This window comes from Podarcis melisellensis, assembly GCF_964234715.1.
Source record: "Podarcis melisellensis genome assembly, chromosome: 4".
Lineage (NCBI taxonomy): Eukaryota > Metazoa > Chordata > Lepidosauria > Squamata > Lacertidae > Podarcis > Podarcis melisellensis.
In genome coordinates, this window is record NC_138531.1 from 78,121,340 (window position 1) to 78,142,542 (window position 21,203).

The 21,203-nt window shown below is 42.0% G+C and overlaps 1 protein-coding gene and 1 pseudogene across 11 annotated transcripts in view; one reads left to right on the top strand and one right to left on the bottom strand.

Annotated features, from left to right (window-relative positions):
- USPL1 (ubiquitin specific peptidase like 1) lies at positions 1-17,166 on the bottom strand. Of its 3 annotated transcripts, XM_081909340.1 has the most exons (9): positions 17,027-17,166; positions 10,393-10,552; positions 9,792-9,920; positions 8,447-9,074; positions 7,274-7,387; positions 5,322-5,451; positions 4,154-4,279; positions 3,437-3,597; positions 1-2,017 (listed from the first exon to the last, which is right to left on the bottom strand). In XM_081909340.1, the coding sequence occupies exons 2-9, from the start codon at positions 10,477-10,479 to the stop codon at positions 177-179; spliced, it is 3,216 nt and encodes a 1,071-aa protein (XP_081765466.1). In that variant the 5' UTR covers positions 10,480-10,552; positions 17,027-17,166; the 3' UTR covers positions 1-176. The 3 variants fall into 3 exon arrangements, with proteins under 3 accessions (XP_081765466.1, XP_081765465.1, XP_081765464.1); XM_081909339.1 differs by lacking the exon at positions 17,027-17,166 and having other exon boundaries at positions 10,393-11,732; XM_081909338.1 differs by lacking the exons at positions 10,393-10,552; positions 17,027-17,166 and having other exon boundaries at positions 9,792-10,277.
- Positions 14,322-21,203, top strand: part of LOC309368986 (ras-related protein Rab-9B pseudogene) — a 14,312-nt pseudogene continuing 7,430 nt past the window's right edge. Inside the window, exons 1-3 of one of the 8 annotated variants that reach the window (XR_014173469.1) lie at positions 14,323-14,708; positions 14,743-16,894; positions 18,622-18,735. The product of XR_014173469.1 is annotated as a ras-related protein Rab-9B pseudogene (transcript). Of the gene's footprint in view, positions 16,895-17,191; positions 18,133-18,621; positions 18,736-21,203 lie in introns of those variants that run through there. The other 7 variants (XR_014173462.1, XR_014173465.1, XR_014173467.1 and 4 more) reach the window with 7 other exon arrangements.

The window sequence follows — 21,203 nt, forward strand, 5'->3', positions numbered from 1 at the left end:
TTCCAGTTTGTCTTAATTTATTAATAATAATAATAAACCAACCTCATAGAAAAAAAAAAACTTTCACATTTTTAAAAAATCCAAAGAACCACCATGTGCAAAATTAGCTTGGAACACAAGTTATGCTTTGCTTTAAAGCCATCTAACAGAAACATGTGAAATTGTTAAAACACAATTCACCATGCTAAGAGAGTTTCATCAAAGTGATGCAAGTCTTGAGTGTCAGCCATTATTGAATTCAGCATTGAACTAGGCAACAGTTCTTCTAGACTAAATTGTTTTGTTGGACTTTCAAAATTGAGTTTCTTGGGGGATGATTTAAGTGACAGATCTGTATGGTTCTCATATCCATTTTCCTTTACTGGACTATGATAATTATGGTCATGGTTTATTTCCTGTGCACCATATCCACATTCTTCTTCTTGTGGAAGTTCCATGGAAGCAACAGATGTAGTGGGAGACAGCAGCTCAGATAAAATGTCATCAAAACTTGAACTGCTACACTGGGAGGTACTGGTGCTTAGAGAATTCACAGATTTACTATCTTCAACATCAATTTGGTGCTGCAGGGCATTTAACAAGCTCTGCAGGGAGTCACTTTCTTTCTGGGATTGAAGCTGTGACTGATCCTTCATCCTTTTCTTGGGAGAGCGCCTGTTTCGCACCTGAGCCTTCGCCACCTTATCTAGCGAAGCCAGTTTCTCCTTCTTAGCTTTCAGCTGCTGCTGAAGTTGTAGGCGCAGTCGGTGTGCTATTGTAACGCTTGACTCTTCAACATTCTCAGCCGATGTAAAGCTTTCAGTTTTATTGTGGCTTGGTTTAGGCCCAATCTGGTTACCCAAAGCAACCAGTGAGCCAGCGCTCTCCACCACAGTTCTTTTGCTTCCAACAATGTGATGCTTTTCTATAGGGGGTCTTGGAGGAGGAGCCGTATAAGAAGAATCTAATGCCCTCTCCGTTATCTTCTCCCTTTGGTTTTTTGAATGTTTTGCTTGAAAACCATGAAAGTGGCTTGCCTTTCTACCAAGTGAAGTGAAGCGAGTTTCTTTTTTAATGGGCTTTTTACAGATCTCCGTGTTATTATAGGTTAATAAACTTTTGGGCATGAGAGGATGAGATCTTTCAAGTAAACCCTTTACCCAACTGCCTGTGAATGACTTCGTTCCATTTTTAGGGACCGAGTGAGAATAACTGCTTGGGGAAGAAGCAGCACTAGCCTGGGAATTTGCTGTTGCTTCTCTCCAGTGTTCTACAGTACTATGTGTTATCTGTACACTATTCCCTGCTTTTGTTCTGCTGGATTTGTTTTCTTGATTTGTTGTGTCCAAGCTGCTGCTATCTTTGATCGGAACGTCAGGTTCTGCCCCTTGAACTGGTAACATTTCTGGTGAATAATGGCCATTGCTCAGAGAAACGACCGGCATTATAAGCATGTTACTTGCATTGTTTTGCTGCCCTTGATGCAAGGGAATGCTGCCATTTTCAAGTAACTTGCACTCCTTCCCAGCAACATCTCTTTCAGAAGTAGTTGGAGAAACTTTAACTCCACCAGGATCATGCAGCTGCGATGTGTCCGTTCTGACTGTCATGTTATTTTCTACTGCACGGCTTTCGTCCAGTGGTTTACCTTCAGAGTCAAGTGGAACTTGTACAAGAGTCAAAGTTACAACATCATCATTGGCCAGGTTTTCCAAGCCACAAAGCAAATTACTGTTGTTACTTGCAATCAAGTTTTGTGTCTCATTTGTGTGTACATTCAAGTTATCGTCAGTGTGATAAATTAAAGGTGCGTTGCTGCCAGCCTTGCCATCAGCATATTTAAATGGAGAATTTGACTGTGCTTTTAGCAAAGGAAAATTCGTAGCCACTTCACTTTCTAGCTGCGAGTCCAGACCATTTGTCAATCGTGGCGGTTTTCTTTCCCAGATGACGATGTGAATCTCTGAAGGGGGAACGCCAAAGATCTTGTGTCTTCTAGAGTACGAACCCTTTAAGTCATCACACTCAAGCCATGTTTCTGAAAATGAGAAATGAACAGTTCAGAATTTTAGGATGCATAATCCCTCATCACAGTTCTCTGGAAATCACTGTTCTATTCATTTCAAAGTATTTCGGCACTTTACTGGATAAACCAGCTTTGAAATATATCCACAAAAATAAACAGCAACTAGCCTGCCCGCCCACACATACCTATGTAAGTCACAAATGGTCTCCAATTCTCTACCACTTTACAATGGCTTCCCTGACTGGAAGCAATTTTTACTCACCACCGGAGATCAAGAAAACAGTTATTTACAAGTCTGATGTGAACATTTATTTCACCTCACCAGAAAGTGTTCCTAATAATGGATATGAGTACTACAGTGGTATCTCGGGTTACATACACTTCAGGTTACAGACTCCGCTAACCCAGAAATAATACCTTGGGTTAAGAACTTTGCTTCAGGATGAGAACAGAAATCGTGCAGCAGTGGCACGGGAGGCCCCATTAGCTAAAGTGGTGCTTCAGGTTAAGAAGAGTTTCAGGTTAAGAACGGACCTCCGGAATGAATTAAGTACTTAACCCGAGGTACCACTGTACTTTCATAGAATCATAGAGTTGGAAGGGACCCTGAGTCATCTAGTCCAACCTCCTGCAATGCAGGAATATGCAGTTGTCCCTTACAGGGAATCAAACCTGCAGCCTCTAACCAACTGAGCTATCCGGATGACTGGCTATAGGACTGATATAGGAACGGTTTTCGAGCTTTCTCTTATCTTAACCTTGGATCACCACACAGTAGAAGACAGAATTGTTGGTCCTCTCTGAGAAGGGTTTTGAGGGAAAACCCTCCTCATTACTGTGGGAGGCTCCCAGGTGCCTTTTGGGACAGAATTGGCAAGGGGATAATGGACGTGAGTGTGCTGGAACTACTTATTATGAAACAGTGATAACTTATGTATACTGGGTTAGAAAAACGTACAACAGAACAGCACACATACTGCTAACTGGTCTACTACTTATGGCAGCCATGGGCAAGCTCATCCCTCCAGATGTTTTGGGTCTACAACTCCCATCATCCCTGACCACTGGCCCTGTTAGCTAGGGATGATGGGAGTTGTAGTTCCAAAACATATGGAGGGCCAAGTTTGCCTATGCCTGAGTTATGGGTTCCTAATCTCTTGCTTTTCTTCCCAGAATCATCTGAGGCTACCAACCAGGACTTGCAGCAAAAAGAGAAAGTCCCAGGCGAATTGCAGGGGAGCTAAAAGGAAAAAGTAGAAACAAAACAAGATTGAACTTCTGCCTTTGAAATTTCCTGATGAGGACTTGAGAGGGCTGAAACACTCTGCTCAGTAAGCTTTTTCTTTTACATGTGTTTCCTGCTTTCTTTCCACCAGCCTGTGCAGACAGACACCTATTGAAGGACAGGTGACAAGAGTGCACTGTACTTACCATCTGAATCCGAGATCCATGTTATGAAGTGTCTTGCCTCCTCCTGATACTGAACAACAGCTGTTACTTGGTAGGAATCTCCTTGAAACTGAAATGAGTAGGTCTCCAGATCATTACGTGGCAAGCCTTCCACAAAGTGCATCATAAGTACCGAGGAAACACTACCAAAGAAACAACAATTTGTAGCTTTAGAACTATGTAACTTATCTTTTTTTCCCCCCTTTTTTTTTTAAGCCTACAGCACCCGGTATTCCCAGGCGGTCTCCCATCCAAGTACTAACCAGGCCTGACCCTGCTTAGCTTCCAAGATCAAACGAGATCGGGCGTGTTCAGGGTAGTATGGCCGTAGACAGAACTATGTAACTTATAGCATTATTAATATTGGACACATCATCCACACACAACAGAATTAGCAACTAGCTGCTTAGGAAACTCCATTTATGAAAGTTTCATAAGTGTCTCAAAAGCTTTTTATAAAACCACCCAAATAGACTATTTGAGAGCTTATAGAATGGGATTCCATAAACCATGGTTTTCAAAGAGCAGAACCTTGGAAGTAGGCACAGATGTCTAGCTGGCAAATTCATAGTTACATGATGGGACCCAGCAAGGCTACTAATATTATGCCAGAACTGCATTTTCATACTAGCAGCAGCTCATTGTCCACCTGTGATGTAGTTTTACTCACATCAGCAGCTTAATATGGTTCACACTTACTTTTCTAAAACCATTTCTCTTCTTTGAGATTTGTGATGACAGTTATTACAGGGACCAGTATGAACAGCTTTCAGCGGGTGCCATTCTGGGATGATATTTGTAAATGTTGTCAATGTCTTCTGACACCTGAAATAAGAAATGATCCAGTGCTGTGAGAAAATTATTGCCAAGCTAAACCTGGGACATCCAGAAGTCATTCATATGAATGATCCACATTCAAAATTGCTCTGAACCTGCTGCAACCCAAAGCTTAAATGTAATTTTAAGTTCCAAGTTAAAGAAGTAAATACTGGCAAATTTCAGGGATTGTCCTAGGGTGGGAACGTTTACCCCATGCAACAGTTTTAAAAAGCTACAGGAACATATACCTGCTGCTTGCAGGTGACTGAAATACAATGAACAATGAATTTTCCAGTTTAAAGTAAGCTTGACTGTAAGCAGTGGCATGTCTGCAACAGAAACAGAAAAGATATCTGTGGATGTGTACATGATTCTCCCCTGCATGTGAACATAGCCTTGGAGTACTGTACTGCCAGCAAAATATGCTGGTTGTTTAGGCTAGCAAATACCGTATTTTTTGCACCATAACACTCACTTTTTTCCTCCTAAAAAGTAAGGGGAAATGTCTGTGCGTGTTATGGAGAGAATGCCCACGGGTGGCATGCCTACGGATTTTCCTCCTCTAAAAACTATGTGCGTGTTATGGTCGGGTGCGTGTTATAGAGCGAAAAATACGGTAGCCATTGGAGGGAATGTCTGTCAATATGGGGTGAGATATTATGCTCCTGGACTTGGTGTCTTTACCAGGGAATAGAATCAAGTAGAATGGGATGTATCTGGGAACCTCATTTATGTTGAGGCTAAACATGATGTTTGGGCTACTGTCATTTGCTCTGAATGCACACTTTAACTGGCAGGATCAATCCTGACCAACAGCAAGAAAAACTCAGGAATTATCAAGTGCTGCAGAGCTAGCTTGTCTTTTCTGACAGCAAACACAACATTTTATGCTACGCTGTGAAAGAAGACGTATGGCATGCTCATAACACCCCATCAATCCTGCACATGTTCTGTTTGCAGAGAAAAATATAAAGACATCCATGCTGATTTGAAGATTAACATGTGCTTGTATTAAGGAAGACGAGAAAGAACTTCAGCAGAAACTAACCTGTCATTGACTTGGTAGCCACACTGTGAGCATTCGAACTTCCATGAATAAGAGTGGAGAAACAGTTTTTCTGTTTGAGGATCCTTCTTTAAAAGTAGAGGGAATGCAAACACTGGGCTTTCCTTGTTACCTTTGAAGAAAAGAAAGCGGTTGAGATACATGAAAGTGCCCTACAGGACAGTAAAAGCATTTTACTATGTTTCATAGAATCAGAGAGTTGGAAGGGACCATGAGGACCATCTAGTCCAACCCCCTGCAATGCAGGAATATGCAGCTGGTCCATACAGGGATCGAACCTGCAACCTTCGCATTATAAACACCATACCCTAATAATAATAATAATAATAATAATAATATAATAATAATAATAATAATAATAATAATAATAATAATAATAATTTATTATTTATACCCCGCCCATCTGGCTGAGTTTCCCCAGCCACTCTGGGCGGCTCCCAATCAGTGTTAAAAACAGTACAGCATTACATATTAAAAACTTCCCTGAACAGGGCTGCCTTAAGATGTTTTCTGAATGTCAGGTAATTCTTTATCTCTTTGACATCTGATGGGAGGGCGTTCCACAGGGCGGGCGCCACTACCGAGAAGGCCCTCTGTCTGGTTCCCTGTAGCCTCACTTCTCGCAATGAGGGAACCGCCAGAAGGCCCTCGGCGCTGGATCTCAGTGTCCGGGCTGAACGATGGGGGTGGAGACGCTCCTTCAGGTATACAGGACCGAGGCCGTTTAGGGCTTTAAAGGTCAGCACCAACACTTTGAATCATGCTCGGAAACGTACTGGGAGCCAGTGCAGATCTCTCAGAACCGGTGTTATGTGGTCCCGGCGGCCACTCCCAGTCACCAGTCTAGCTGCCGCATTCTGGATTAATTGCAGTTTCCGGGTCACCTTCAAAGGTAACTAACTGAGCTATCCAGGTCCTTTTAAAATAATGTAAAATACCTTGCTGAACATGGCCAAAATCTAGTGACTCTTCAAAAGATGTTTCACATATTTCAGAAAGCACTTACAAGGGCCAATTCTTACAAACGCTGGTGCACAGGCTCATGAAGCGTGCTTTCTGTTCAAACAACGAAAGTACGAAGGTCTAAAGATACCTGAATTTTGCATTGAATTGTATACTTTTTAAGTCATTTAAATATCTAAGAATTGTGCATTTTGCTTCCTATATTAAACAAACTCTGAGCATTTACTACTTAGCTAGAAAATCTGGTGAAGGTATATTAACAAGGAACCCTATGTTAAGTTAGGGCCATAACTCAGTGGTAGGGCATCTGCTTTGCATGCAGAATGTCCCAGGTTCAATCTCTGGCATCTCCAGGTGAGGATGGGAGAGAACCCTGCCTGAAATCCCAGAGAGCTGCTACCAGTCAGTGAAAACAACACTGAGGCGAACCAAAGGCTTGATTCCATATAAAGCAGCTTCCCATGTCTTAAATGGAATCGGCATGTTCAGAGGCAGTATACCCTTAAATATTAATTGAAAAAGGCACGACCTTCACACTCAGTTTCAGAACTTGCCCAAGGCATCTGGTTGACCACTGTGGGAAGCCAAATGCTGGAGTAGATGGACCTTTGATCTGATTCAATAGTATTCTCCTTATGCCTAACTGAGGAATCAATGGCCCAGAAAACAGCTAGAACACACAAAGGTATTAGATCATTGAAACCGGAATCCAATCTGAAGCTAATGACAACGAAAAGTAGTTTGCAGCTGATGGACAGAAAGGAAGTACTAGCATTGTAATATATTAGCACAGAACTCTTGAGGAATGACTCTCTCTGGACCCACAAAGAATCTAAAGATAAAGGAACTTTACAATACAGGAAAAAAAGAAAGGTTTGGCACTAGTTTACTGTCACATTTGGAAACTTAGCACTGTTATATGTAAAATAATAACAACGACAATAATGAAAAACCCTTTAGCAATTACTTACCTAATTTACATTTAAGCTGTGGCTGAAGCTGGACAAAAATTGTATTTCTGATTTCATTCAAGTGTGATTCAGCTCTCGAAAGAACATCCAAAGGAACTTCCGAAACACATTCACCTGCAAAAAGCAGAATGATCCATCAACATTTTGTCTCCAGGAACTGCCATTTTTTTATTCTGTACCAACAATAACTGAGTATTTATTCCACTTATTAATGTATGTATATATACCACGTTAACATTGTCATTGAGCTGGTAACGCTATTAAATAGATGTAATTATCCTATTTGTTATGTAGCTGTTTATGGCTATACATCTATACAGATGCTCACAAATATCTCCAGTGCTGCGAAATCAGATTAATGCACCCATCTCTATAAACAACTATCCAAAGCTAATGGCAAGTGGTGTGAAACACTTAAATCAACTAGGGCACCTGCCAAAGCTCTGCCTTGCCTCTCATGAAGTGGCTTTCAAATTGCTTCCTGGAGAGCAATGGTGTCTTCAGAAGCTTATCAGGCACCCATCAAAGAGAAATGTCAGACAAGAGTCAATGGAAGACAGCTAACAATCACTACTGATCTTTCCCTGGAACATAAAGCTAGAGGAGATGAGTGTGTTATAGGGTAAACTTTCGCTCCCAGCAGAGCTACAATGAAGCTCTGAGAGTCTACCTGGTACTTTATCTGAACCAAGCATGTGAGCTGGAACATGCTCTGGAATCATCTTCAGTGCACTGAAGGTTCTGAAGGAAACAATTCAGATGTTCCTTAACAGAAAAGCTGATGTGGAAAGCATAACCAAAAAGCAACATTCAAAAATGCATTGCACAAACTCCAAACTCCATGCAAGTATCTTAGGTCAATAAACAGCATGATGCCTTCACAAAGCAAGCATTGCATCATCTGATGTATCTAATCACACTGGGCAGATTCTGATGCCATTCATGGTAGAGGGAAAAGAAGGATGAGCAACTGCCCATGCTGCTGTTCTATTGGGGGAACAGGTTTTGATCTAAGGAGGCTGTAAGGCCTGCATGGATTTTAAACCGTTATGCCGACTATAAAAGAAACAGCTGCATTGTCCAAGGCCCAGAGTTCTATACACCCCACTGATTTCTCTTCTTAAAAAAATTATTTTGACAGCAAAGGAAAAAAGACACTTGTGTTTGGCTTACCTCGTTGGCAAGTATTCACAAGTGCAGTTGCTTCATTATATTTTGCAAATAGGCTCTGGATTACAGATACGTTTTCCAAGACTGATCCTCTCAGAATCATTCTTAGTGTTTCTAAATGCACTAGGGCTGACAGAATGCAATCTAACCAGCAGAGAGCGTACACATTCCTCCACTGAAGCCACAATGGCTCTGGCCGAGATGGTTTGTCTTGATGCAGAATTTGAGACAATGATGAACCAATTTCAGGATCTGACAAAAGCTGTGCCTGAACACTGAAAATTTCCGGTGAACTTCCTTGAGCTGCCATTTTCATGCCCATTTGCTGCTCCATGGATTCTGTTGCACTATTAAAGTTCGGCTGACTAGCTTCTGGAAAGTCAGGCTGCCCTGACCGAGTCCCAAACAGATTATCTCCATTGCACTTGGGAGCAAGATCAGGTTTGAACGCCTTCTCATTTTCTATCAAGTTATCAGTCCTTGTCAGTTTTAAGTGTTGGGGAACAGCAGAGGTTACCCGGCTTGTGTCAGATGACTTTCTTTTCCTACAAGTGCCCTGAGATGGAGAATCCTTTTTATCAGTAGGAATTATAATGCTGCTTAGTGGTTCAAATCCCAGAGGGTAGATGCACTGAAAAAGAGAAGGAGGGTAACACAAAGATAGAGGGCTGTATATAGAAACAATTGAGGGCTGTATATAGAAACAACAGCTATGCAACACCTAATGAAAAATGAATAAAATCCAAATGTGTTTTAAATAGCAGTTCTCTGAGATAGTAAGTTCTCTTTAGAATTCCAGAACCCTTCACAGTCAACGATACTATAAACTGGTTCATCGAAATCAGAAACATTTTTAGAAACATAAAAATTGGCTTGAAAGAGGGTATCTGCAAAGTAATATTTGGTTTTTCTCTCACTATTTTTTGACAGGATATTTCTGAAATGTTTTTCTGGACATTTGATGTGCTTATTGATGCTGTCGTCTTTTTTTTTTTACTTTTACATAAAGGAATGAAATTTCTAGTTTTGATGAATTAGGCTTGGATTAATCTGCGCTTAGGCTATGTACCCTTAGATCACCGCCCTCCCAGATTCTCCTACTGATTTAGCCTTTCCTCCTCCCACAACCACCACTTTTCTCTCCCTGTTCATCCCTAAGCACAAGCCATAATCTATCTATTCAAACATAACGTGGTTTAATGAAACCATTATTTTATATGCCAAAGAGATACCCAGTTATAAAACGTTATGGCAACTACTTAGGAAATTAGCATAAGTGTTCAGATTAAGAATTATGGATTATAGGAAAATTGGACCAATCCCAACTCAACAAGAAAGAGTGATGCACCTGTGGATTTTCACACAAGAAAATAGATTCTTCAAAACTGATGTGATATATTCTTAAACCTCGTATGAGGCCCGTCTTTTTGCAAGCTGGGCAACTTCCATCGAGAGTTACTTCTGCAGAACTGCAGTCCTGAAGTGATGTAAAACAAAGAACAAATGTGTTATTCTTGAGAGGCCAAATATCAAAACATGGTAAAATGACTTTCATAGCATTTATGTGTTTCAGAGTTAAATCTGACAGCAGTGAAACATAAGAAATCAAATACAGATGAGAGCAAACGATACTATACATAAATTGGCTTTTATATTGACTGTTCGGGCTATATGCACTGAACAAAATAGCCTTTACCATCGGTCTGACCGTGAAAATATAACCAGCAATAGATCAAATGTGTTCATAAACTTTTGGGGAATAGGTAACAACATTTGAAAGTAAATCTTTCGCCATTTCAGTAAGATTTCCGTGGAAAAATAAATTTTACAATTTTTTTTTTGGTAATGTCATATAAATTAGACCAATAGAAATGAAAAACTCTCTCAGACTTGAGGAGGAGGAATGAAAAAAGAGAACTTTGCACAATGTGAAAGAGAACTGAACTGACTTTTCCCAAATACCCCACCATGTGGAGTGCAGATGCCCCTATACCAGTCACTTGCAAACCATTTCCAATCTTCTGGCAATCCATCATTCTGAGGCACTGGCCAAATTATCATGTCACTTGCAATTTTTCAACAGTCCTAAGGATTTTTTCCCCATATACTCTGAAAAATAAGAAGTGAACAAGAAAAGTTAAATAAGCTTTTTTTCCACCCCAAGAGCAATTTTTAGAAAGCACATTAAAGAAAGATTTTTTTGTGGCATAGAAGTAAATGCGTTTCCTTAAATCAAGAAAACCATATAAAGAAATGTGCGTCTGTGTGAGTGAGAGAGAACCCACACCAAAAACCTACAAGCGTGTAAAGCAACTAACTCGACTTGAAGTTCGTATTTGGAATATAAACAGATGAATTAATAGCCCCAACAGCTCTTGAAAATATTGTTCCTGATCCACCTGCAAAGCAATTAAGCGACTTGTGGCACAATCTAGGGAAGATGACAAAAACTGCATCATGTCATCCTAGGTGCTCTACACTGGGTGTGCTACGAAAACTGCTGTTCACATTTCAGCCCAAGCAAATAGACAACACTGCCTGATATAGTGCTAACAAGTTAGGCAGAAAGTCTTGCCTATAGTGTATGTGCCACGGATGATGCAGGTACAATGATGCCCAATCAAATAACTATAGATATACTGGGAGCTCCTGCAGACATGATCATGTGTACATCCCCTCCTTCCCTTCTCCCATTCTCTAGTTAGTGATCAGCCAGCATTAGGTGCAAGCCAGACCTCAGCTGTGCCCAACTTATGTCTGACCTGAGCCATTTTGGGGTGGGCAGAAAACTCATTTGATTATGCGTTTCATTTCTCTCATGTTAAAGTAAACATGCACCAGATCATATGTATGTGCCAATAGCATTCTGACAGTCAACAGCATGGGCATATGCATGCCACTACCATGTTAGCTCACATTAAACATATATGGGTTGCTGTGATGTGGATTTAAATATGACCATGAAGTACTTGAAATGCTTACACAGGTAAAGAACTTTCCTGTTATCTGGGTCATATATAAACTGGGTCTTTAAAAAGCTAGTGTAAACAGAAACTCACTAGGTACAATTCAGTTCAATAGTCTTTTGTGTTTCTCTTGTACTTTGCCATTCAATATTTTCATGGGAGGGCAGATACGCTATCACAGCATCAACAGCAGAGAAGAGAAATAATAAAAACACAGTAATTCTGAAAGGATCTGCATACAAGCAATGCACGAAAGCTAGTTAGTTCAGAGCTAGCTTGTGCTAAACTAAAACCCATTTCATTCTGAAATAACATACCGTATTTTTCGGCCCATAGGGCGCACCTAGTTTTTTGGAGGGGAAATAACGAAAAAAAAATTCCCCCCCCAGGCGCAGGGCTGGGGGAAGCTCGGGCTTCCCCCGACCCCAGTCCCCAGAACAGGCTGCTATCTGCAAGCCTAGGGAGCCCGGCGGAAAGTCACGCCGGTGTCCCCAGGTTTGCGGATATCTGCCCGCGCTGAGCGCGCCCCAAGCTTCAGGATGCAGGCAGCTCTCCACAAGCCGTGTGAGAGCTGCGCAACTTCGCACCGGGCTCCCACGGCTTGCGGAGAGCTTCCTGAAGCCTGGAGAGCGAAAGGGGTCGGTGCGCACCAACCCCCACGCTCTCCAGGCTTCAACGAAAGCCTGCATTCGCCCCATAGGACGCACACACATTTCCCCTTCATTTTTGGAGGGGGAAAATTGCGTCCTATAGGGCGAAAAATATGGTACTCTTCAGCTTTTAAAACCAATGCCAAAAACATTGAAATAACATACTCTTCAGCTTTTAAAATCAATGTCAAAAACAGTCACAAATGGTGAGAAAATCCCTACCATGAAATTTGTCTTTCCTGTGACAGATATGTTCTGAGTTGATTTATTCAGAGAGCCTTCATGGCAATGCCAAAGTTTCTTTCCTCGCCAGTTCAGATTCCATCAGTGAAGTTCAAAATTCTTGCTCATGTATGAATTTATGTTAGACTTACAGTGAACCCCACTTGCCATTCTGTTGCCCACTTACTTAGTTTGGAGCCTTCTGGAGCGGTTCACAGTCCATGGGTTTTACCACCACCCTGAATAATCTGGTGCCATCTACAAACTTGACCAGCTCATCACCCTCCTCCTAACAATTTAGCAACGTGTTAAATAGCATTGATCCCAATGAAGATTCTTGGGATATCTCACTTCTTACTTCCCTCTATTATCAGAACTACTTTCTTGTTCTTTAACCAGTTTCTAATCCGTAAGAGGATCTATCTACATATCCCTTGACTGCTAAGTTCTAAATAAATGCTTTTGGCTATGGACTTTGTTAAAAGCTTTTTAGAAGCCAACACTTACAATATCTATCAGCTTGCGGTGTCAGTAAGCATGTAGATGAAGGCAAAGAGCAGTAAAATGTTGGCGAAGCAGGACTTCAAAAGGATTGTTTATATCTTTAATAATGGTTTCCATCGATTCATCTGGACAGAAGCTAGGCTAGCTGGTCTGCAATTTTCTGACTTCCCCTAGATCTCCTTTCAAATGCTTAGAAGACCCAATAGCAGCCTGACCCCTCCTAAAAAGAGTACAAGCCTGCTAGTCATTGTTAGAACAGCCTTGCTTGGATTCATCTCCAGTCAGCTTGTCCACATAAGACCACTGACAGAAACAGAGTAAGCACTGAAACAGCAACACTTTTTCCTATCTTTATGTATACTCAAGCTACTGTTAAATATCTCATTTTTAAGATCAGTGTTCTAAAACAGGCATAGAACATAGTCCATAACTATAACCTCACACTAGCTTTCAAACCAATTGTGAATCACTGTCCTAAAAATGGTGCAGTCAGTGGTAATACTTTCACTGAACTATTGGTGTGAAATAGCTGAAGACAATAGCACAAACTATTTTATAACAGTTTAATAACAAATACATGCTTTTACTTCAGGACTACCTATGGAAATGACTGGTCAGACACTGTTTCAATTAATCAGTGCCCTACAACCTTGATTTCTGGCTGATCTCCAGATTTAGCAGCCATAATGATACTTTGGCCTTTAACTATCTGTGCCTTTTAGAAGTGAGTGGGATTTGAAAAATGTATTCCTCTTTCCCCTTGGTTTTAATGTACCTAAGTGTGGTTTATTGTATGTTTGGTTGTAAGTTGCTTTGGGTTGCCCTGGGCAATATAAAGTGACTAACTCATTTAATACATAATAATAATAAATATATTATTCTATTCTATATTCTATTCAGGATTAGTAACATTAAATGGCAATTAAGAAACTTTATTGCTTTTAATATTGTAATTCATTTATTTAACTGATATTGAATTATTTCCTCCAAGACACTTAAAGCAGCACAAACTAAACTAGTAGACTAAACTAGGTGAGACACAAACAAATAATGCACACCCATGTCAATACCTGACAGAAATGTTGATTTGCAAAAAAGAACACTTGCAGCACCTTAAAGACTAACAAACACACTACATAATAAACTTTAGTGGGCAAAGAGAGCCCATTTCTTTTGTGAAGATGCAGTTAATACCTTTGATCAGACAAGATTACCATATTAGTAATTCAAGTAGTTATGGACTCAACTTTTGATTGATTCATCCACATGGTTTCAATCACCATTTGCATGAGTGATTGTGAAATGATGTGTAATGCACTGGCAGCAATATAGGTATCCTGCCCACTGGAAAATGTATTCATTTGCATAATGCACAAATATTAACACAGTTTTTGTTCTTTCACATCACCTTTATGAAGCCAGGTTTTAAGAAATCACCTGCAATTTTCTTTTTAGTTTATATAAAACCAGGAGGTTGCTGGAAATCTCATGGTCAAATGGTACTAATCTTGCAACCAGACACTCCCCAACAACTTTGGGGTAAAATCCTAAAAAAAAAAAAAAGGCTCTCACGCATGTTCACTTCACCAAATCCGGCCCACTTTGAAAAAAGTTTGGGCACCCCTGTTATAAGCAATGCTGTCCTGCCTAGTTTGCAGCAGAATACTGAAATGAGGTGAACTGTTCTTTATGCTTCCTTAAAATTATGGAGAATTGGGAATCTGAGGTTTATAGAGGTTTCTTTATAATGTAGGAATCTGAACACAGACAGATATTCACAGATTTTGGAGAAAGCCATTGAAATAGTTACAGGTACAAATGAACTACCATCAATAGCACAAAGATAGGTGTTCTTACTTCATGTGTGTGGTCAACTGACTTAAGATAAAAAACATGTTAGGCAAAAGACTGCAGACAAATTGTGTAAGAAAGTGCACTGTGGATTGCTGCAAATTAGTAAGAAAGTAATGAAAAAGTAGTAATGAGTATTGCAAACTGAAGAAGTAAACCAAACCTTTCAGCATTTCCACACATCTATATTTGTCATAAGCAAAGCAAATCATGTCACTATCGCTGCTGGGCTTGGCCTGTTAAAGACACTTGAACTGTTCTGGCCACAAGGATTTTACATGCATTCAGTTAAGAAGGTGCCAAACAATGCAATCAACTATGGTTGAACAAACAGATATATCTTAAGACCAAAGTGGTCAATGCCAAATTGGAATTAAAAAACCATGACCTTGCAATTATGTTTCAGTAGAAGACCAGTATTGCTTTGGCCTATGTTGATTAATATCAAGATAAATAAACAGTAGAAATACCAATTAGTATAGTATTAATAATATTGAATATTGATACAAGCACTCTGGTGTGGCATGTTCATTGGCTTAAGAACTGAGCTACAATGTATGTACCTTAATACTATAATGATGTTGTTTTTAAACAGTCTGCATAGAATTCTAACCCACTGGGTACCATGGGTGGACTTGGTCCAGAAAGGCAGCTTTTAAACATTTAAAAAGGAAAAAGGCAACTTTGCATATACAGTATCCAAAACTGAAACAGGTTAAAGTTACAGGAATGCAGAATAAGAGATACAGTATGCTTTTCCATACATAAAAGAATTGTTCTAAAGTTTCAAATTTGGAGGATATATTTTAATTAAGGTTAGTAAGACTGAGAAGGCTAGGTTTTTAACTATATATAATGTTGTACAAAAGTACAAATTAATGCTTTGTATATACAACTGTTAACGTTGGAAACAACAGAATATAATATATAGCAATAATTTTAAAAGGCACCAACAGCTATGAAATGCACTAAATGCTATAGTATTTATTTTAGGTCTTTACAGTTCCAAATGAATGCTGGTAACTAACACTTGAAAAGTGCATGCTGTCCAGAAATACAGAGCAGCAGTCATAATATCTGTCGGTACAACAAATAATAGCCCAATCGCTATGAACTGGAACCTAATGGAAGTCAAACTCAGCACGTTAAAAATAAAGGCTACTTACTAACCCTATGCACCATTTCAACTGCTGGCTGTGGGATGGGACTCTATGGGTGTACAAGCATGCATTAGACTGAGCGGGAATCCTGAGCCAATCAGGAACATGTTTCACCTGGCAAATGTGGGACTGATGCACATGTAGTCAGCAGAAGGCAGGACTACCTTGTGATTCCCTTGCACATGTTTTCAGCATGGAAGACAGTTTGTGTGAGTGCTCCCAGTACCACATGCCTGGATTCCTTGGTAAATTGCCTTGCTTTCACAATCTAGTTCAGTATTCCCAGTCAGCAACTGAACAGAATGCCAGTATCACCTTTGTACGACGACTTGCACAGATAATATGGCAAAAGTCACCTGATCTTCATTCTTTAACAACCCTGGCTGCAAGTACAATTGGATGGTAAAGCACATTAATAAGATAGCTAATTTTTGTTAAATGATACCATTATAACAGAGAATGTTTAGGTTGCTTTTCCACTGTAGTGCTTAAGAGTTTGAAAAGAAAACCTAAAATAACTCATGGAAATTGTTACATCTAGCTCCTGAGATGGCACACGCACCCCTTAAAGAGTTGCATGAAAAGAATGATTTCACCACTTGTAGGGGGTGGTGTGTGTGTTTGTGTTTAAACAACCTTACTAGCGTGCCAGGAGGAAAAGCAGATCCTGGTAAAATTCCGCCTTCTGTGCATAATGTCTGAGGCTTCTGGAACCCAACAGGGCTAAATCCCAGCACGTGGTTCCAAGATCTCTCTCAAGATCTTAGGCTGCCATCATCAACTTTAGACCCGGGGTCACTCGTCGTTCCGTGGGAACATACCCTCAAGGACCGGGATTTACTTCCACGTTCAAGTGCGTCTAAGCACCCAACATGGAGGGAGCTGCGCATACGGGGAAAAGCGAACCGCCGTCACGTGCGAAGCCACTCCCCGCACAAAACAAGGCAGCTGGAGAAGGTTCCCCACGTGCGGGCAAGCAAGCAAGCCAGACGTGAAAGCGACCCTCTCAGGCTCGCGCTCCCTGCCTGGCTCAGGGGGGACGAGCCGAGCGCACCGTCGTCACGTGAGAAGAGGCCTAGACACCCGTGTAAGCGAAAGGTAACGCAAGCGAACAGCAACGCCGGGATGCTCGCAACCCGGGTTGCCACGAGGAGTAGGAGGTGGAGGAGCAAGGGCCGGCGGCTCCCCTTCCCCGCCCGAGCAGGGGAGCCCCGTGAAGCCGTTACTCACCGCAGGGCCCCCAGCGGGAAAGGAAGACGGGACGGGCGCCAGGGGGAGAGCCGCGGCAGCCGGCTCCTCAGGCGACGCCGCTCGTGCGTTCTTCAGGCCGGCTGAGGCCTTGTAGTGCAGCTTCCGGCGCCGTCCTCTCGAAGCGGCTTCGCGTCGCTCCTCCTTTTCCCTCGCCGCACAACCGCACTGAGGCGGGGCCTGCCGGGCCCGTGTGGGGAAAATGGCAGCCGAGGGGGCGGTGTCGGGAGCCTCCTTCTCTTTCTTTTCGGCTCGCGCGTGGAAGAGGGTCTCTTTTGCTTAGAGAAGGAGCCTGTCGGGAACCTAGTTGTGTCTCTGGTTGTGGGGAAGCGCTGAGGAGATGAAATGAGGAAAGTCGACCTTTCCTTATTTCTCCTCAGGGCGGGAACGGTTCCCGCCCTTGCCGCGACAGCAGCTTGCCAGGGAGACATGCGGGGAAGAAGCGGGACAAAGTTCCGCTTAACTGAGGCAGCCGCGCCCAGGATTTAGCCGTTTTAGAGGGAGGGCGAGCGAGGAGGCAGCACAATGGGGGAAGGGGATAGAGAAACGGTTGCTTCCCTCGTGGCACCGCGGGCAGCCGGTGAAGCTGAGCGTTGGGAGATTCAGGACGGATAAAAGGAAGTACTTCTTCATGCAAAAGCTCAGGGTTAAACTATGGAACTCTCTCCCACAGGAGGCAGCGATGGCCAACATCCTAGATGGCAAGATGAGACAGATTTATGGAGAGGAGAGAGAGAGCGCTATGGATGGCTATTAGCTCTGCCTTCATGGCAGTGCTTCTGAATAACAGTCGCTGGAAATCGCAGGAGGGGAGAGGGCTCCTGTGGTTGAATCCTGCTTGCTGGTTTCCCACAGGCGTCTGGTTGGGCCACAGTGAGAACAGTAAGCTGGACTAGATGGACCATCTGCCTGAACCAGCAAGACTGTTCTTAGCGGTCTCAGTAGGGCTAGTATAGAGGAGGTGATTCAGCCCCCAAACTGTATGCTGGTTATTATCTCTAACTTGTACTTTATAGAAGGATGGTCAATCTGGTCTGTAGCAGCAAGCACAACAAGAACTCCCGTGGCACCTTGAAGATGGAGATTAAGTTAGTCCACAAAAACCTCCCCTGTAATAATAAATTTTGGCTGCATTCACAAAGCAGTTTGTTCCATTTTCACTAGTTTTCTGTAGCTGTTAATTTCCACATTATATCTGAGCTTTCACACCATGTGAAAGATGGTTCCAGGACTGTAGTGGAAAATTGTGCAGGTTTAGCACTTATTTCCATATTATTTGCAAATGGATTTTTTTTCTGGAAGCAAATAATGTGGAAATGAGCACGAATCTTGTCCTATATTCCACTATAGTTCCAGAAGTGACTTTTATGTCATGTGAAAGCTCACATGTAATGTGGAACTTAAAAGGGAAAAGGCATGAAAATAGAATAAACTGCTATGTGAATGCAGCCTCAGTCTTTAAGGTGTTACAAGACTTCTTGTTTTTATATCATTTTAATGTGCACATTTATGCAATTCCATATAAATGCTAGCTAACATGAGACACATGGTTTAACTGTGAATTCCTTTGTTTCCAGATTAACCACAGACCTAAGCAGATGCAAACCACTTAAAGTCTCACCCAGGAAATAATTCTCATTAGAAGGTTGGAGGTTAAGTCATTTATAAGAGTTCTTCCACAAAGAGAGATTGTAAGTTTTGTGGTGTAAAATGTGACAAAGATTCTGGTATCCTGCCTTAAAAATACTAGACAAATCTCTTTCCCAGTGATATGGGGCAGGACATTTTTCCATTTCATAAGCTCATTAGTAGTAATGAATGGGTGCAAATTGGCCTGGGGTTTTATTTTAAGGATGTACATAGCTGTAACATTTCAGGGATAAATGTTTATCTTAATAGATATGCCAATGGAGTTACACCTTGTTGTGACTTTGTTTCTATGTCATGTTCTGCAAATGTTACTGCCTTTCCTGATTCTCCACATGACTGTCTTCATGTGGCCCATACCTAAAACCAGTCAAGCTGTTGATGAAGAATCTGTATATGTGCATGAACACATTTACTGTATACGAAGATCTGACCCTTACTTTTACACGACTTCAACATTGTACCTTAAGGTGGCTCCTTTTTCTTGAGTGCATTCTAGTTTGAATACAACCAGCTTCCCCTGGTGTGGAGATGAAAGCAGTTCTTATTGTGCAGTTGAGGGCACTTAGTGCCTATCAGAGAAAAGGGGACCATTCTAGCATGATGTTTGCCCACTCATAATGTGTAAATGGATTCCTGTTATATGTTACTACTTGGCAGTTGTTGATTTTTAGATTCCAGGTCCCCACTTTTCCATATCAACACTTCCAGCTACTCTGAAATATCTGTATAGGCAGATTTTTCTTGAAGGGATATGATGCATTTGAGGGACTCTTTTGAGGATACCTGCCAGAGATGATGGGTGTGTGCACATCTTTGTAACAGAGAGTCAGTGTGGTTGAGTGGTTAGAGTGGTGGACTAGGAGACCAGGGTTCAAATCCCCACTTGGCCATGAAACTCACCAGGTGACTTTGGGCCACTCATTGACCCAGTCTCAGCCTACCGTACCTCACAGATTTATTGTGGGGATTACATGGGGAGCAGGAGAACCATATCCACCACCTTAGGCTCCTTAGAGAAAAAGGTGGGAAATAAATGCCAAGGGGGTGAAGGGCATACCAGTGTAAAAAAATATACATTGCCCATTGCCTGGATTCTATACCACGATCTCTGCTGATCTGTCAGCAGGAAATCTAAATGAATCTAAACCAACCAGAACCATACCTCTGCACAAGAGGGTGTTATAAGCAGACATGGGGTAACCCTGCAGTTTGCAGAAGTACAGAAAAAATGTGGGGAGAATATTCCAGTAATAATTTAGTGAAGGCTGAGCATGGCTAGTACCCATGAAATGCTGACTGATTTTTTTTTTGGGGTGGGGATGGAGTGAAATGCCTGGATAAGAAGGATGAAGGAATCCAAGAATAGCCCTGCTGGGTGAGGCCAATGGCCTACCTGCTCCAGCATCCTTTTTTCAGAGTGGCCAACCAGAAGCCTGCGAGCAGCACCAGAACACAACAGTGCAAGGAAGAAATGCACAATATGGAAGGAGTAGAAGGAACCCACACAATGTCTAGATAGGTCATTTCATGTTTCACACTGAGAAGCTGTTTATAAATATTGCCAGGGATGGAAGTAAGAGCTGCCCAAAAAAATCCACTGAGAACTGTGTGTGCTCAGTGGGCACAGACTGCTGGCTAAACTTTTGGGGCGGAGGGAATGAAAAACCAGAGGGGGTAAAATGGAATGGAGTGGCTGGAATCCTGAACAGAAGTATTACACTTCAACGCTATATTATCTGCTTGTATATACTAATAGTTGTCAAAACCTAGACCCCCAAATCCCAGAAATCAGCTCTTATTGGCACAAATGGTGTCTAAAGCCAACCCTGCCATGTAGTACTCTGCCACCACTCCTTAAGCCCAACCAACCTGGGCCAGGAGACTCCCATAGCTTACCAGACACCAGTGTGGTGTAGTGGTTAAGAGCGATAGACTCGTAATCTGGGGAACCGGGTTTGCGTCTCCGCTCCTCCACATGCAGCTGTTGGGTGACATTGGGCCAGTCACACTTTTTTTGAAGTCTCTCAGCCCCACTCACCTTGTTGTTTAGTCGTTTAGTCATGTCCGACTCTTCGTGACCCCATGGACCAGAGCACGCCAGGCACTCCTGTCTTCCACTGCCTCCCGCAGTTTGGTCAGACTCATGTTTGTAGCTTTGAGAACAGTGTCCAACCATCTCGTCCTCTGTCGTCCCCTTCTTGTGCCCTCAATCTTTCCCAACATCAGGGTCTTTTCCAGGGAGTCTTCTCTTCTCAAGAGGTGGCCAAAGTATTGGAGCCTCAGCTTCACGATCTGTCTTTCCAGTGAGCACTCAGGGCTTATTTCCTTAAGAATGGATACATTTGATCTTCTTGCAGTCCATGGGACTCTCAAGAGTCTCCTCCAGCACCATAATTCAAAAGCATCAATTCTTCGGCGATCAGCCTTCTTTATGGTCCAGCTCTCACTTTCATACATTACTACTGGGAAAACCATGGCTTTAACTATACGGACCTTTGTTGGCAAGGTG

What these genes read in the sequence shown, in the direction of transcription:
- USPL1 (XM_081909338.1), bottom strand. Translation starts at nt 10,142, where the DNA reads ATGGTAAAGGCTATTTTGTTCAGTGCATATAGCCCGAACAGTCAATAT. An exon ending in GGCTACCAAGTCAATGACAG is followed by an intron (nt 4,280 to 5,321) that starts GTTAGTTTCTGC and finishes TTCTTATTTCAG; the next exon opens with GTGTCAGAAGACATTGACAA. An exon ending in ATGGATCTCGGATTCAGATG is followed by an intron (nt 2,018 to 3,436) that starts GTAAGTACAGTG and finishes TCTCATTTTCAG; the next exon opens with AAACATGGCTTGAGTGTGAT.